This window comes from Symphodus melops, assembly GCF_947650265.1.
Source record: "Symphodus melops genome assembly, chromosome: 11".
Taxonomy (NCBI): Eukaryota; Metazoa; Chordata; class Actinopteri; order Labriformes; family Labridae; genus Symphodus; species Symphodus melops.
Window position 1 is genome coordinate 15348397 of NC_136701.1, and position 16852 is coordinate 15365248.

The following is a 16852-nucleotide window of genomic DNA, read 5'->3' on the forward strand; positions in this document are numbered from 1 at the left end:
TTTGTTTTAAATCCAGCAGGGGGAGCAAATAGGAGAAACCTTATTTTTAGATTAGAAGTCATTGTTTTAAACAGAATTAGCATTACTTGATGTAATACATTTACCACTTTAATTACAGGTTTTAATAGTTAATGGCCACAATTTGGCATCTTCAATGGGGTTTCAGTAATTGTATTCATATCGCGTATAAATAAACATCAAACGCTAACGGTGACACCTGAACGTCAGGTCCAGCATCCTGTGCGTCACTGAAATGTGGCGTTCACAGTATTGAGGAATCACCACATCATTGCTGTATCTGTAGCTATTCACTAAACAATTTATCAGTTCGCCAAATGTAACTGAACCCGGTATGTTGTCCAAATATAAAGATGTATATGTTTTATGATGTATCTCAAATGGTACATCGTATTTGGTGCTTCAAACGCCATCAACCTTCTTTGTCACGTTTAAAAACTTTACTTCTACCTCCCCGTAATGTTTACTCGGAAGGGTGGTTGAGATATTTCCGAGGGCTCATGAAGGCAGCACGGCTCGCTGGCTGTCTGAGGTACCTGCTGGCTAACTTCACTTAGCTAGCAGCCCTTACCTATCAGACACTTCTGTTCAGGAATAACACAAAAATGAACGACAGACAAAATGAACTAATTCCCTTTCCGCTCGGTGTGCAGTTGCATCTTAAGGAAAAAATGGAAACCGAGCATTTGGTTTTAGTATTTTAGCAGTTATTGCGTTTTTTGTTGGGTCCATTTTGCGTGTAAGTGGAAAAGACAAAGAGAAAAGAGCTTTCCAATAGCTAGAATGGTTTGGGCCTAAAAAGAAGACGAGAGGTAAGGATGCTGAATACCACCACATGCCTTATTTAACATTTTATGTGCACTCAGTTGTTGTCTGACATTTTGAGTGAAAGTTTATTTAAATTTCATTTTAAAAAATTCATTGCTAGCCAGCCGCTAGCTTAGCCTCAAAACGCCACTAGCTGAACTGGCGAGCTAACATAATGCTAAAGTAAAGATGCAGGTATTCCTGTAGGTAGTCGGCGTGTTAGCCACCTGCTAAAAAGGACAGAGCTTGAAGTGAATTTTGAGTTTTGGGTGTCGTCAAACATTGAGAGAAATGATGATAGCAGTAATTGGGATGTTTAATCGTGCTGTCCGTTCATGAAAAGTAAGTCGAAACATTGGAATGATAGTGATCTTGTTTTGGTGTTTTGTTGGGTACGAGGTCATGATGTTCAATGTTTGTGTTTCTCTGTTTAACTACGGATAATAAAAGCGTACTTGCCCCAGTTTATCAACTCTTAATAATGTGTGTTATTCAAGGGAGATAATTTGATTAAAGTCAAGGGTAAAACGAACAATTAGAAGCTGTTTGTTTATCCAATTTATTAGCTCAGTAAATAAATAACTCTACATTAAAAAGTTATGGGTCCTAAAAGGCACACATTGTTGTCTTCGCTTGTAGGTTTCTCAGCATTTACAACATTATTAAACAAATCATTGGCCTGTAACAGTGGTCGATTTTGTCAATCTAAAACTTTTGGTTTGATGTCAGTCTTTGCACATCTTATCCCCGATAACTCATGCTATAGACTGCTTTCGATTCAACAAAAATCACTAAATAAATATCTTTTGAAAACTTTTAAATCACCTTTTGTACTCAAAGCAACATCACAGTTTGTGTCTGTAGCATAAAAAAGGACAGCTGATGTGTTTTTTCAGGAAGCCATTTTACGTGCTTGAGATGGGGGAAGGGCCAGAAAATGCATCACAAGTCCTGAGTAATTTTGAAGGCTTAAGATTATTACAATTAAATGCACGTGTATATAAAGTCATTAATCTGGATACATGTGACTCACAGGGGCAATGACAGAGCTACAAACTGGTTTATTTAGTGTAGCACATCATGGTCAGGTCATGAACTCCTTTATGGCAGGGAGCTGTGTGTAGTGGCCCAACATTTGAAGTCAGCTGATAGATGGAGGTTCAGGCTGTTTGAGTTGTGGGTGTGAAGTTGTTTATGCAGCACAGGGTGCGTGGAAGTGTGGATAAATGGGAGTTTTATTTTCAAGAGGATGTATAGGAACTAGTTTAGTGCCTTATGTGTAAATGAGAAAACATGTCCCCTGACATCAGCAACAGTTTGCTTGTTTTTAAACCAGAAAAGGACATTCACATTTGAAATATTAGGCAATTAAAAATATATTCCTGAATATATTATTGGATTTACGCTTAGTCCTACTTAGTATTTTAACTGTGAAACATGCAGACGCCTTTTACTTGCATTAGTAAACAATCAGACTTACAGCAAACTGCAAATGTCAGTGAAAATTGTAACTAAAAAACACTTGTGTGTTGTCAATTGACAGCGATCCTATGGCAGCACTGAAAAAAATAACAATATAGGAATAAACAGTCTATACCCTCCGGGTTTTGTTTGCTTAAACAGTTAATAGAGTGACATAAGTTTTAGTCAGTGAAAACGTCTCCCAGGTGGGTTAGCTGTATAGAAGGAATGAGACTTTATCAGTCTGCATACAAATACCGGCCTTGTAAAATATGTAATTCAAAAACTGAATGTCTCACTGTAGGAGAAACTGGGATTATTCAGTCATTCATGTGTCTGGAAACATCCGGATTGATCGAAACATTGCTCCCTCCAACTGTGTAAAAAAAAAAAGAAGGAAGATAAAATTTACATGACTCCATGACAGAATTCACAACTCAAGAGTAAATGTTCCATAGCAGCAACAAACTGGTCAAGAGTTAATCATTAATGCAGCGATGTGTAGTAGTACAGTTAGACGAAAAGACGATCCCAGGATCAGCCCCATTGTCACACAACATTCACTATTTAAGTCTGTCATATTGGTTTCTCCACTTTGTTTATGTTTCACTGGAGTTTTTTTCCCTTCATTTTCGAGCATGGAAGGAAATCTAACGTTTAGTGGAAGACTTGAAGAGGACTTGTTCTCAGGCCAAAGACAGATGTCATAATACTCCTAGGCTTTTGATGTTGAATGATTGAAGAGGCGACGGATACATCAGGTGATTGTTAATCGTTGAAGCAGCCGCTGACCATGTTGCACCCTGCTGTTTGAAACAAAGGTGACACATGATGTAGAGAACAGGTGACCACCAAATATAGTTTGGGATGATCATAGTTTGTTTTCCTTGCAGTCAAAGTGAACACTTTATTTGAAATCTCTCTTTTATTTCTAGTAAATCAAAAAGCGGTGTGCACATATGTGGTCAGTGTGTCATGACAGTTAAAAGTCGTTTTTGCCTTGCTCCCTGTGACGCAGCGCAGTGTGAAATCCTCTTCACTTCCTGTTTAGGTTTTGCTCTGTGGCTTGAATATAACAGTTTCCGCTGAAGCCAAGCGAAGGGACACGCGCATGTTCTTTTTCAGATGTTATTATGGTCTCTTGTTTGTCCGTTACAGACAGAAGGATTGGGCGTGTGTGTGTTTTTTTTTTGGGGGGGGTGGTTGGACACACACCTAGTGGAGATTGCTGTTGAAGCACAGTGTGGTTTTACTGGCGGGATGTTTGGAAATGAAGCATACCTACTTTTAGACTGTGCACAACAACATGTAACCTCACAACACAGAATTCCTTAGTCATCCAAATGCTTTACACCTAAGAGTTTAGAGTTGTTCTAATATGAAGAGTCTGTCTCTGATTAAATACATCATACATAGTTAACTAGCCCATATTTAAAGCCATCATATACTGCTTGTCATGACTCCCAAATAGAACAGCTTTAAAGCATCAATGCACTATTGATTACTTGTTAATAAGATTGTAATGAGTGTTTCGTTAGTGGATAATGTCAGTCAGCTTTGTAACATTTGTTGTTACATACTTTACTTTCTTTATAAAGTCCCGTTTCCACCAAGCGGTCCGGTATGGATCCGTACAGTTTGATGCGCTTTGGTTCAAAAAAGCCTGATCCTTTTTGCGTTCCCACAGCCAACCGTGCCATATTTGGTATGCGGTGCATTAGCCGGATGCCGATGGCCGCATTAGCTAGCGTAACATCGTAGCAGCACGACACAGTGCACCCCGCTAATAAATTCAACACAGAAGAAAAATACAACACTGTAAACAAAGACCAACAATGGAAGATATCCAGCAATTCATCTACTTTGTTATTGCCACGTGGCTCTTTGTTACAAAGCTCAATCGACTGTATGCAGCGATGACAAATACAGCCGAATGAACAACAGACTGGGTATTTAAACGCGGCGGGTTTGTGTTTGCTGCTGTTGCACAGAAAGTGCCGATTCTGTCAACCAATCAACGGACCGCAGTGTTTAGCTCCACCTTCTAAGGTCAGATACTTACATACTTAAAAAGTAGGACGGTACGGGTCGGTTATTTTGTCTATTGAAACACCACAATATGTGTTCCATACAGAGACGAACTGAACCGCTTAGTGAAAATGAGTCTTATCATACACGTGTTTCTGTTCTTTTTCTGTTGCTCTTTGGACTGCTGATGTTTTCTAGGAATCCCTCAGGATTGTTCCTAAAGCAGCGATAACAAGCATATCATATCCTCATTTGGATTTTTTTTTTTTTTTTTTTTTTTTTTTTTTTTTAAACTAGAAGGCATTAAAATAAATAATTGCAATGAGCTCTTTCTTCGGGATGAAGAAAGGAGCTAATTGTGTCCTCAGCCGAGGCCTCTAACTTCACAATCACATCTCATTTCTTCTACAAAGAGAAGCTTGTCAAAAAGTAAGTTGTTTGAAGCCTCTTCTCCAGAGTCTGCCAGTTTAATTAGCACCAATCTAATCAGACATTAGCAGCTCGTTTTTTTTTTTTTTACCCCTCTGTACATTTGCTCACACAGCAGAAAAATATGCCAATCACTGTGTCCTGACCTCATGCATCTGTTCGTCTGCAGCCTTTGTTCTGAAGGATGTGAGTTAAGCTCTCTTGTGGATAGCTAGTTCAGTGGAGGTGAACTCATTAATGCCATTTCATTTCACAGATCTGGCATACATCCGGGCGCTGAGAAACCGCTCTTTAAAGTTACTCTCTCAAATTGGCTTTGAGCATATCACTGGTGCAGCTATGGTATTTGTGATTAATGGCAAAAAAGAAATCCCTACCATAACATTTTTCAGAACGTCGCAGATTTTTTGCCTCTGAAAAAATAAAAAGATACACAAACATGACGTAGTCTGCAGTGAGATAAAGAAGGGACGGTGCTCCACAGAAGGACACATTGAAGGATTCTCTCAAAATGTCAATGCCACTATTCTATCACATACACTAATATTTCTCCATAAAACATTTTAGCACGTTATCTAACCTAATCCCATACAGTAGTGAATTAAAGCCCACTCTGTGACCACCCAGCCTGTTGAAACAATCCCTCTTCTTTGATTAGACCTCGAAATCTTGCAATCATTTATTTAGACCTCAGTGTTCGATGGAAACATGAGTCCGTGCTCCCGAGCTGGTTGGTGTGAGACATATTTCACCTGTCAAACAGTCTTTTAAAGGTCAAGCTGTGCGCGTGACCACAGGAATGCTGGCTGGCTGTGTTTGTGTATGAACTCTTACCTGTCTGACTTTCTGCTTCTGCTATTTGTGCTATAAACAGCCGTTATCCATAATAATCTTGAGGGTGCTAAATGAATATTAAAAATGACAGTGGAGCGTTTGTTTGTGCAGTCTGTTGAGCTGTGTAACTCAGGTCTATCAATGAAGTGTGTGCAATACACAGCAGTCTGGAGTACGAGTTAACGGAGACTAATTATGACAGGTCCTCCCCGCACACACACTCGGAGCTCCAGAGGCGGGGGTCGAGGCAGACTGAAGGGGCATCGCTCTCCTGATTTGTATTGATCTCAAGCCGCGGACGAGTCCCACCTTTTTAAAGTCCACACAGTTTGAAACGACAGTCGCGATGTAGCCCGTCCTCGTCAAGTGACTCGTGGGCCGGCGCTTGTTGAAAGTGAACCTCCTGGTGATATGGAGTGAGAGGAGAAACATGGGACATTCACGATTATTATACCACATCATTTTGAGAGGTTAATATTGCAAAGCTTGAACTCTTAAAAAACCCCCAAAACAAATCTTTGATCAGGGGACGTCTTCGATCCATAGCGAAGCACCTGCTTGGTAGGGAGGGTGGATGTTTATTTCGAGCTCCACAGTGGTAGGCTCCAGGTTAGTATGTTTCTATCTTTAGACAGGCAGATATGTCAGAGTCAAATTAAACCCTGCGCGCTCTCTGAGTACAAAGATTGTGACTGATGTGTGTAAAAAAACATGACACAGAGCCATAACTCCGGAGTGTGGCAGGAGGGATGTTTCCTGATGTAAAATCATCTCAGATTTTTATAATGAACAGATTAAATGAAACCATATAAATCTTTCACTTACAAAGGCAAAGATTGGATCCTCTGCTCAATGAACAAAAACTAGACCTATGATTCTGGATGTTTCTATTTACGACACCTTGTGTACACTAACTGTTTTATCAACACACTTATTTGTCAACACTGTTTCTAGAAGGTTCAGTTACCGGACTAAGAAAAGTTTTTTCACGAGCTAGAAATGTACATCCGACCGAGAGGAGTGTTTAACGTATGTAAACAGTTTGAACATATTTAGCTAGAAGCTGTTAGAAGGATCAATATTACAGAGCTTATATGAGACAGCTGTTTGTTTTGTCTTAAAGACACAGTTTACGGCATTTTAAGCCGTAAACTGAACAGCAAAGTGAATGATCAAATATCAGTTAAAGTATCATTTAGAGCGTTATTTGAACGGTTCATGCACTCTAACAGCGGATCAGTATTGACCTCAAGTCGAGGGAGTGACTGTAAGTTGTTAAAAGTCTGCTCGAGCATATAGAGCTGGTGCAGGGGGGGGAAGAGAGTCTGGCATAAAGAAAGTAAACACTCTTGACGAGCTTGGATTGCACATGAAGGAGCTCGAATGACGCAGGTTCTTTGGAGATCGTGCCGAGATAACGGCAGCGTTGTGTGTCATGTTTCACGTTTGACAGTGAGGTGGAAACAAGTACAATGAACATTGTGTTTTCTGTGTCAAAGCTGGAAGTGAGCATTTGACTTATAGAGCTCACAAACAATTGCATAACATCTCACTACGACTCATCTTTATCAGATTCTTCTCTGACCTGCGTTTAGTTTTGTTATGAAATGGAAATGCAACGTAGCTTCCCAACAAGTCACACTGTCGTTCTAAAAGCCGAGACTGATAGTAATACCTTTTACCCTTTCAGCTGAAAGCTTTGGTGGCTATATCTATATCAAAATGTTTGTGAAGTCAACAAAACTTCAACTTTCGTTTTCTGAAGAACCTGGAGGCCTGTTTTGACCAAAACTTGAAAACTACCCCAACATGTAAATATAAGCAGACTCGCATGCCCGACACTATTTGATCTGATTTCACAGGGAATCAGAGCTGCCGTTTAAAAATGAGCTAAGATGATCTAAGAGTGCAGCTTTCGTCACGCAGAGAGACGCCGGGATTTAACCGAGGCTGTTTCATGACCACTTTACAACACCTCACAGTTTCTTTTAATATATCATTAATTAGTCCTTTCTAATGCTTAACAGTCGCAGCACTGTGTACTGGCCTGATGGGTAAATGCTTCCAGTGCTCTTCTGCCTCACATAAAGCACTCCTGCTGAGTGGAGGCATTCCAGGCAGTGAGTCAGATGAAATGCTTCAAACCTTCCTGAATGAGAGGCTGTGAGCAGTTGTTTGGAGAACATGCCAATCAAGATTTAGTGGCTTGTGTTCATATGTTAATTGCACCTAGCCTAAAGCCATCAGGAAATACTTGAGTTTATCTTTTTATACTGGAAATGGAAACCAAGCATGTAGAAAGCTCAGACTTGATCTTAATGTTTTCTTTAAAGTATGGCAGTGTCTCTAGTACTGTCTTGTTTTATTTTCAATTTCATTATCTTCCCAATTAAACTAATCAGTTTAAGAATAGTCTGAGTCTAAACAGTGATACAAACTCAGAAAAAACTTCTCTGACCCTAAAGCTACACCCCCTCTGTAGTCCACCCGACAAAGACTCAACGCCTCTTCATTCTCTGTCGTAGACGAAGCCATTTCAAAATACTCAAATGTTTCTTTTTTTCCCCCATCCAGTGATAGATATTTTTCACATGATCGTGTGCTCCTTGTGTTGTGGTGGTGTCAGTTCGTCTCTTGGCTACATGTGGTTTTGCTGGCCCCACCGAACAGCTGCTTATATGAGGCAGGTTTGGACCTTTTTGAATGGACCCTCCCTCTGGAATTCCTGCTGTCAGCAGGTTTGCTTCAAAAGCAGCAGGGGGTGATGGTCGGTGCTGGCTGCCCATCTGTACCCTTAACTGAGGGCGTGTTGTTCTGATACTCACTTCACATTTGTGTGATGAATGCAGGACGCCATACAACGTTTTGGTAATAGGCAATCGTGAATACATAAATCTGGTTAATTTTTCGCCATCTAATCATGAAATTAGGCTTTTCCTCACATTTCTAAACTCCAAATTAGTACGATACAAAACTTTTTCTGTAGCATGAAGCTTTTAAACTTTCTCCATCAATGTTATCAAATTTTATTACAAAGTTTGTCATCATTTGTTTAAGCTTAAACAAAGAACAGTCGACTGTCGGTGTACAAAAATAGGTGGCATAAACGATGTCCTTCAAATAAAAGTGAGCAAGTTTAACAGGAAACAGTAATAAAGTCATAAAAATCACTAAACTGTATATTTGATTTGATTTTAGATTGAAACGTTCCACATTATGAAAGTGAAGTCTTGACGTGGCCTTTCAAATATTGTGCTGTCGTTAAGTTTCCCTTTACACATTTCAAAGTGTCACAACAAAGACTCAGGCTTTGAACTGAGTCAAAGGGACTTTCCTAACTTTGGACTTTTTTCCCCTTCTGGATCACACACCTTACATCAGTGTTGTCCAAACGTTTTTTTCTTGCAGGCCAAAATTGTTGCGTTAGAATCGCTCGCGGGCCACGGGTTTTTTTTTTATATTGGAAGGAACTTTTTGTATTTTGACCTTCAAAAAATAATGTAAATACACAATAACTAATTGCAGTGGGGAACTGTTGTGTTCTAATTTTTTGAAAAGAATAGTCGGGCTTTTATAGGTCTCCCTCGCTAACATGAAAAAGAAAAAAGAACGAAATGCCATCTGATGAGGCCTGGGGCCAAAATCTTCTGATTCTTCGATTTGAAGTCAAGGGCCACAAATGGCCCCCGGGCCGCACTTTGGACACCCCTGCCTTACATGATCCCTAAAAGGGAGCCGTAACCACATAGCACATTATTATGACATGATCTCTGACCCAAACACGTTTACTTACATAAAAAAAAAAAAAAGAAGATGAAGGTTTTTAATTGAGAAATTTGTACAAACTGTTTAATAAAAATAAAAAAAACAGGTGCTGATAATACCAACAAGCGCAGGAGGGTCACTGAGCGAGATTTAGAGGTGATGTGAGGAAGTGAAAACATTGAATCAGCTCTAAACGTATCAGGAAACATCGAGAGAATCCAGAGGTTAACATGACATGACAATGTCAGCGTTCTTTTAACTTGCAACATGCTATGATCACACCTTTTGTAAGCATGTGTCATCATATTTGGCTGATGAAAACTCCATCCTGTAATATCACAACCTGCTTACTGGAAACTCGACACTGTCTCTTTAAGAGGGCCGCTCGGGTGCTGAGCCCTGTGCTCAGGGCATAGTGGGGAAAGAGAGGGAGGTTGTTGATGGAATAATGCTCTCTGATTGGCCAGGCCTTACTCAGGGCAGTGACATCACGCAAAGGAGAGGTCCCATGGTGTAAAATAACATGTCCTTATATGGGAGGAAATGGGCTGTTCCATTTTCGCAGAAAGATGGGACTTTATTCCCTTCCCATGGCTTCCTCTGTGTTGTCTTCTTCCCTATAGATGTTCTCCCAGTTGGCCACTTTAAATGTTATGTAAATTAATAGAGCTGAAAGGCTGCTCATTCATGTCTTACTCTATCATAGCTTGAAACTGAAACTTGCAAACAGCTATAAGACTTTGAATCCTCACTTCTCTGGGCGTCAGTCTTCTATGATTTGATTCCTTTTAGGTGTTAATAGTCAGGGACATTTTTTTAGACAAATATCTATTAGTCCTTGGGCAAGCTTTACACTGTGCTTTAGTGAGGTCTTGAGCAGATCAGATCAGGGGTCAGATCCCTATTTTTTTTTTCTTTTTTTCAGATCATCATACATTTCATTAACTAATCCAAAGACTCCTCAGCTCTTTGTCAGGTCGTTTTCTTCACAATTGATTAAAAAAAAAAAAAAAAAAGGCCCACAATGCTGACATTATCTAAATATTGACATCACGTCAGGCACTCTGTGGATCGGAAGTGTGCTGAATCTCTTTCTTTTATCCAATTTCCAACTCATTTGCTCCCTACAAACAAAACAAAACAAAAAAGCTGCTGCTGCTTCCCCAGACTTTACCTCGCATGTGACCTCCCCTGCTATGTCCCACATGGTATCTCCCAAGCACGAGCAGTCGCCTCCCCTTACTGAGTCAGATTTGTCTCCACTCCAAGGAAATACACTTTTACCTTTCGAGTCAAGCAAAGAAACTGTAGCTACACTTTTTTTTCTCACGCAGGACTATTGAAAGACATGTTAACAGTGGGGGGAGGGGGACGTACGGGGTTGTCTTCGTTTGAGGAGGTTTTGCGTTTGAAATTGAGGCCATCAAGTAATGACGAGAACACTTTTGAATCCCTGTGAGATCTGAGCCCTCCTCCCTCCTTCCAATGTTTCAGTGGTTGGGGCCATGGCCTCTCAGTCAGGGTAAGAAATGCATGGCTAGTTGGCTGCTTTACTTGTTTCTCTTGGTGTTTTGGAGGCAGAATAACACCCCTATCTAAACTAAGTTGTAAACAATGTTTTGGATGATTTAACATGATGACTTTTTAAAAGCCAATAACTGTATATAAAGATTACCATCAGGTCTATCTTTTTTTTTAAATAATTAAATATAATATAAAGAGGAGGCCTGCTGTAATGTTGAGTTACAAAGTGTCAGATGAGCTGATTAAATTCGACACAGTGATCTGCCTTCCCCAACTCTGCAGACTTTGAACTTTTCAGTCTGGCACACTGTACAGTGGCTACATTAAACTGAGCAGGACAACCCACCTTTGATAATGCCAAATGTTTTTTCAGACTCCTACAGTTGTGTAACAGGAGGTGTGATTTTTAAAGTTTTTGTCCCCTTGTTTGAAAATGATACGTTGGTGACTGAACAGCTCTGTCAGGGCTCTGGCCTAGCATCGAGTTTTAATTCCTGCTCATTTTAAATGAAAGAGTGAAAATGAAGGTTATTAGAATACGACACTAGTCTAATGTTTGATTTCCATAAGTAAAATACAAGATTTTTCTTTTTCATGTAAATGTTGAGGAGTCTTTTTGTTCAACCAGCAAACTGGGCTACAGCTCGTAGAATTAAAAACCCAACATAGACCTAGCAGGTAAAGGAAATCCCTGAATATCTGGGTTTACAAAAAAACGATTATTTGACCTGAAAGTGAGTTTTGTTTTCTAACACTAACCTGTCTGGAAGAATTAGGGCTGCAGCAGCGGGACGTCATGAGCTGCTTGTTGAAAATACTTTCTGATTTGCTTCATAATTTATTCTCAGTCTAATACACACCCTCCTTAACCTATTTTGTCTTTTGTGATTCTACTCGTGCATTTTCCGATGACGGCATTGTCAACAGTAAACTTGTGTTGTCACATGACGAACGAACAAGTCGTACAGTTAAAAGAAGCCTGATGCCTATTAAAAGACAATTCCTTGATCTTGAGCCAAATAATGCGGCTGCATGTACATGGTTTTTGAGCTGTTCGGAAACCGAAAACTGAGCGTTCATTTGGACGGGCAGTTGCATTTTGTGACGAGGGGATTGGCTCAAGCTCTGACACCAACATCTGGTGGTTCAAAGTAGAATATATCAGCTTGGTGTTTTTTTTAGTGAGAGAAGGAATTGTAAGACGTTATGTTGCGTTTGCGCTAAAAAGTTAATGGCACGATGCTAGTTCAGATCATACTCCCATACCACGCTCCATAAAGCCCGAATCCATGTGAATACAATTATCAGGGCTTTGAAGGACACAACAATCAGAACGACTAACTTAAAAAAAAAAGGTCCCTCTGGTTTTCTAAAAGAACACATGATATGCACACTTTCGTAAAAAGGAACCCATGTCACGAGCTGCTGGATGACAGAATCACTGCTTTAGTTAATTTCCCAAAGAGAGATCCAACATAGGAGTCAGAGACTGTGTTTACACACAAAAGATTTGTGACACACGCCGATGATTCAACGTTTGCACAGCCCTGAATGTGCACTCCAGTATCGTTGGAAGCAGAAGCCTTCAGTGTTAGCGCTTGTTTAACGAAGAACAACCAACTCATCAGGTCAATTAGTAAGAGCAGTATTTACACAGACTATTGTGTCGAGTCATCATTTAGCACAGCGCTAACTGTTTCACATTAACGCACTCAATCCCGCTTGATCGCCAGGCTCATGTACGTGTTGTAGTTTTAGGCCTACCTAACATTTTAAAGCGCCCTCGGATTGTGTGTTCGTTTCCAGGTCAAACCTTTAACAATCCACGAAACACCTTCAGATAAGAGTTGTGTTGTGAGCCTGATGGGGAAAATCAAAAAGCAGAATTGACTAGACTTGTCAGAGCCAGCTACAGGCGGCCATCTTAAATGCAGTACAATCGGAAGGTTGAGGGTTCGATCCCCAGCTCCTGCGAGCAACATGTCCGATGTGTCCTTGGGCAAGACACTTAACCCCAAAATTGCTCCCCCTTCTGCGTCTGGGGCGTATGAATGTGGCATGAATGTATAGATACTGGATGGGCCACATATCCAGCCCATCAGTGTGAATGGGTAGGTGTGATGGGTAGGTGTAAAAGCGCTTTGAGTAGTCGGAAGACTAGAAAAGCGCTATACAAGCTCAAGTCCATTACCATTACCATTTAAATGGCGGAATACTTGGGTCCCACTTTCGCCGATCGTGCAGCACGTGGCGCACGGTTGCTGAATGGTGGGACAAAGCCGCTCCACCTGTCGGCAGGTAGTAAGAGAGGCGTGATGGAGGGAATGAGCTGCCGATGTGTAACGCTGACGTGCTACCATTCAGCTCTGTGCAGTACAGTATGGTCTAAATACACCTAAGCTAAGCCTGGGTGTAAATCCAGACTGCAGCGCTCCGTCACAAGAAACAAAATACTAATACACGTAGTGGACGTTTACCTGAAGGAGTTGCAACTCTCTCTTTTTCTTATACTACATTCTGTTTGCTTTTTAAATATTTCTCTGAAATGTTTACTGTACAGACGGTGTGATTCCCTCGCTGACTGTTAATGTTAATTAAAACACACGTGTAAAGTAAACTCAAAGGATGTATATCCATACATCATAACACTGATTATAATTCTTTTTAAGAGAGTCCCCTTTTTTTTTTTTTGAGGTCATCTGCATGAATCATTATTGGTTTCCATTTTTAGCGCAGCGAGCGAGGTTTTGTCAGTGTGCGAGCGACATAGTCTTACCGTCGGAGAGTGGTCTGTTCAGGAGCGTCCGGTTTTGAGCGTCTCAAAACCGTCCGGTAATGCTTTTATTACAATGTCCGGGCGATCAGAGCAGGCTGGAGGTTTCAGCACTAGCTTCTGCTCTTTCAGTGTTTTAAGGATTTATCTGTCTGAATAGGAAACGGAAACGAGACGGTGACCCCAGCGTTAGTCTCGGTGGACGATGTCGATAAAGGAAACCTCGAGTCTTCTGACTTTTACCTGATTTAGAGTTGAGTCTCCCCCCCTCTGTGCATTGACAGAGTCCTCAGTCCTCCTGCTTCTGGACAAAGTAAAACATGACGTGCGTGCAAGCGCCTTACTTCAACAACCTGGACTTGGGGTTGTGCTTCACACAATTTCCCCCTTTATTAACAACAGATAAAACATGTTTTTCTTTGGGTAACGTTGAGGTAAATGTGTTCCCTGCTCGTGCTATTTGACATTGATTGCAGTCAGAAGGATGATCAGGTGACGGACAAGACAAGACTTATCCTCTAGAAGAACCACAACAATGGAGTTTGCAGTAAAGGATAACATCTAGAATAGGTCGAGATATGCATCAATAAAAAAACAAACAAACAACACTTTGTATTTTCTCTCTGATCAGTGTTTGTTGTTTAGCCTGAGGTTGGATCTTTTCTCTCAGTCAAATGAGGTGCAGAGGTGATGAGAGCAGGATCATGGTTTGTTGTCTTGTTTCCCCTCTTCTGATGAAACTGGTGTTCGTGTCGTGCTTCAGATGGCTCACCCTGGTCCCGGCCCTCGGAGATCTGCTGTGACGTTGTCTCGTTTATGCTGTGTAAATCAGGATGCCTGTTACAAGTGATGATTCATAGTGTGGGCTTGTTGATGATGTGAAACCGGCACAGGGATTCTACGGTTTAGATTGGACTGGTTAGCCTTCAGATAGACTGGCTGAAAGTTGTAAAAGTAAAGAAGACAAACCTTTGAACTGTTGCTGCCGCATTGAGTCTCCACATTTTATTATCTTGCTCATTTGTCAGTGAGTTCAATCGTCTCGTCGTCACAGCCAGCTACGATTCTGCGTCCTTGAATGTCTTTCTGACAAACAAAGTAAAGATGTGAGTCCTCCTTTGTTTATAATCTAGGAGGAGTATAGTTGTTACTACATAATCCCTCTCTGTCAACAGCCTTACAGTCATTCTTGTCACTGACAGAGCCGAGGCTGTCAACTCAAACGGGGAGGAAACACGCCAGGCTGACTGGCGTCACATTTTCCTCCGCTCGTCCGAAAGGAAAGCTTTTTCTTTTTCAAAAAACCCAGATTTTCTTCTTCCAAAAGGCATCAGGCAGAGAGAGCGTGTTGAAAACATGGACAGCATAGTGTCTCGTCCTCTGCTGTGAGTGCACAGTATTATTATTTTTTTTAGGTTACTCTGTTTGTGTCCCTGTTTTATGGGTGTCAAAAAGGTGAGGTGCTTTGAAGCATTGGGGGGGGGGACTGTTGCTTGGAAGTCGAGCTAGGATCAACGTTTTGTCTCACATTTCCCCCGAAAGTTTTTTATTTTTTTGTATTTCCAACTCTAGACTTTTCTGTTATTGGCATGATGTTTTTTAATAATTATTAATAGTTTAAAAGTTACATAAAGCAGATTTGACTTCAAGCAAGGCTATCTTGAATTGATTCGTTACCGTGGCGATGAGCGTTGCCCCCTTGTAAAATGCATTGCTTTAAGGCAGCTTCGATAGACCAACAGGTTTCACTACCGTCTAATACAAACTCTTACAAGTTCTCCGTTCTCAACGAATCAGTCCATCACATCGCCCTCTACGTTTTGTTTTTACACCACGAGGATCCCGCTCAGACAGTAAGGTCTGAGAGGTGAGAAGTTTTAGCTTCAGGCCAAAATTTGGCAGCAAAGAGGTTCGGTATCAAAACCCTAAAAGCAAAACACTAAAGTCATTTTGATTACCTTTTATCCTCCAGTGTTGAAAAGGAGGTATTTGCTCATCTATCACGTGACGTAGGTGTTTGCGATGTTAGGTGCAACACTTGAAAAATTGAACCCTTTTTTTTTTCTTTCTTTCTTCTGATAAATGGTGACGCTGAGAGGAACGGTGTAAGGAACTTTCTCTTTTCAAGGTTACATTGCATCATAACCCTGCGTTGACTTGTGTTAATGATGGTTTTGCATGTGTGATGGACAATACGGCGTCAGTCTTAATCCTGCTGTACTTACTGATTTGATGAGCTATTGACACTGACAGACGTCTGTGAAACCACTGGAAGTTGTTTCAGGTCAATATTTGCATAGTTGACTCCAACATGTAGATTATTAGCAGTTGAAGTAGACTTCTTCAGATTGTCTAGACTGGCCTGAGCCTATTAGGGGGCCACTTTCTCTCATTGGTCATCTCTTCCCTGCTGCTCCGCTCTGTTATCATGTGTGTGGCTTTTTGCTCGTGCAAGTCCAATTTGTGGTCTCGGGAAGAAAAAAAAACAGACTCAAAGTATGAAGAGTAGACGAGGGCAGCCTGACGTGAAACTTGAGCAGGTTGATGTTTATTCACAAACCAAGACGTCATAGCAGGAAGGATAAGTGACGTGTAAAGAATTTCATAATCCTGCTGCTTCAGTTTCTAACCATACCACTGTAAAGATGTCTCTTCTCAGCATGCATATATGTTGACCTGTTGTTTGTTTTGTTTTTGTTTTTTTCTTCTTCTTCATCTGCTTGCGTTTTCAGCAACATGAACCGTGAGGACCGGAATGTGCTCCGAATGAAAGAACGAGAAAGGAGAAATCAAGAAATCCAGCAGGGAGGAGGAGGAGAGGCCTTTCCAGCGAATTCCCCTCTTTTTCCTGAACCCTACAAAGTGGTTAGTTTGTCGACCTCACATTCAAACGTGACATGTCATCATCAATGAGTCCCCTTTAGAGGAATTTGTAATGCTGCAGAAAGTGAGAACTGCACAAGCAGTAAGGAGCGATCATGTTGACACAGTTCTCATCAACACATTTCTTTTGAACTGCTGTTTTTGGGGCGTGCAGGTGTACGGAGGCTTTTTGTAATAACTGTTGGATTTAACCCCTTAAAAGCCTCCGCCTAAAAAAAACAAACAACCTTTGAAGCAGTCTGTTTTTGTTTTTTTTCTTCATCTTCAGGTTTTTTTTTGGGGTTTTTACAAATTGAAGTTCTTCATTGTAACAATGAGGTCTTTTTAGAG

General features: G+C 40.8%; 1 protein-coding gene across 4 annotated transcripts in view; it reads left to right on the forward strand.

Annotated features, from left to right (window-relative positions):
* Positions 1-394: 394 nt before the first annotated feature.
* Positions 395-16852, forward strand: part of aff4 (AF4/FMR2 family, member 4) — a 35102-nt gene continuing 18644 nt past the window's right edge. The window contains exons 1-2 of one of the 4 annotated variants that reach the window (XM_079355046.1): positions 395-830; positions 16372-16504. In XM_079355046.1, the coding sequence (XP_079211172.1) occupies positions 16376-16504 (129 nt within the window). In that variant the 5' untranslated portion in view covers positions 395-830; positions 16372-16375. Of the gene's footprint in view, positions 831-10322; positions 10865-16371; positions 16505-16852 lie in introns of those variants that run through there. The other 3 variants (XM_079355045.1, XM_079355044.1, XM_079355047.1) reach the window with 3 other exon arrangements.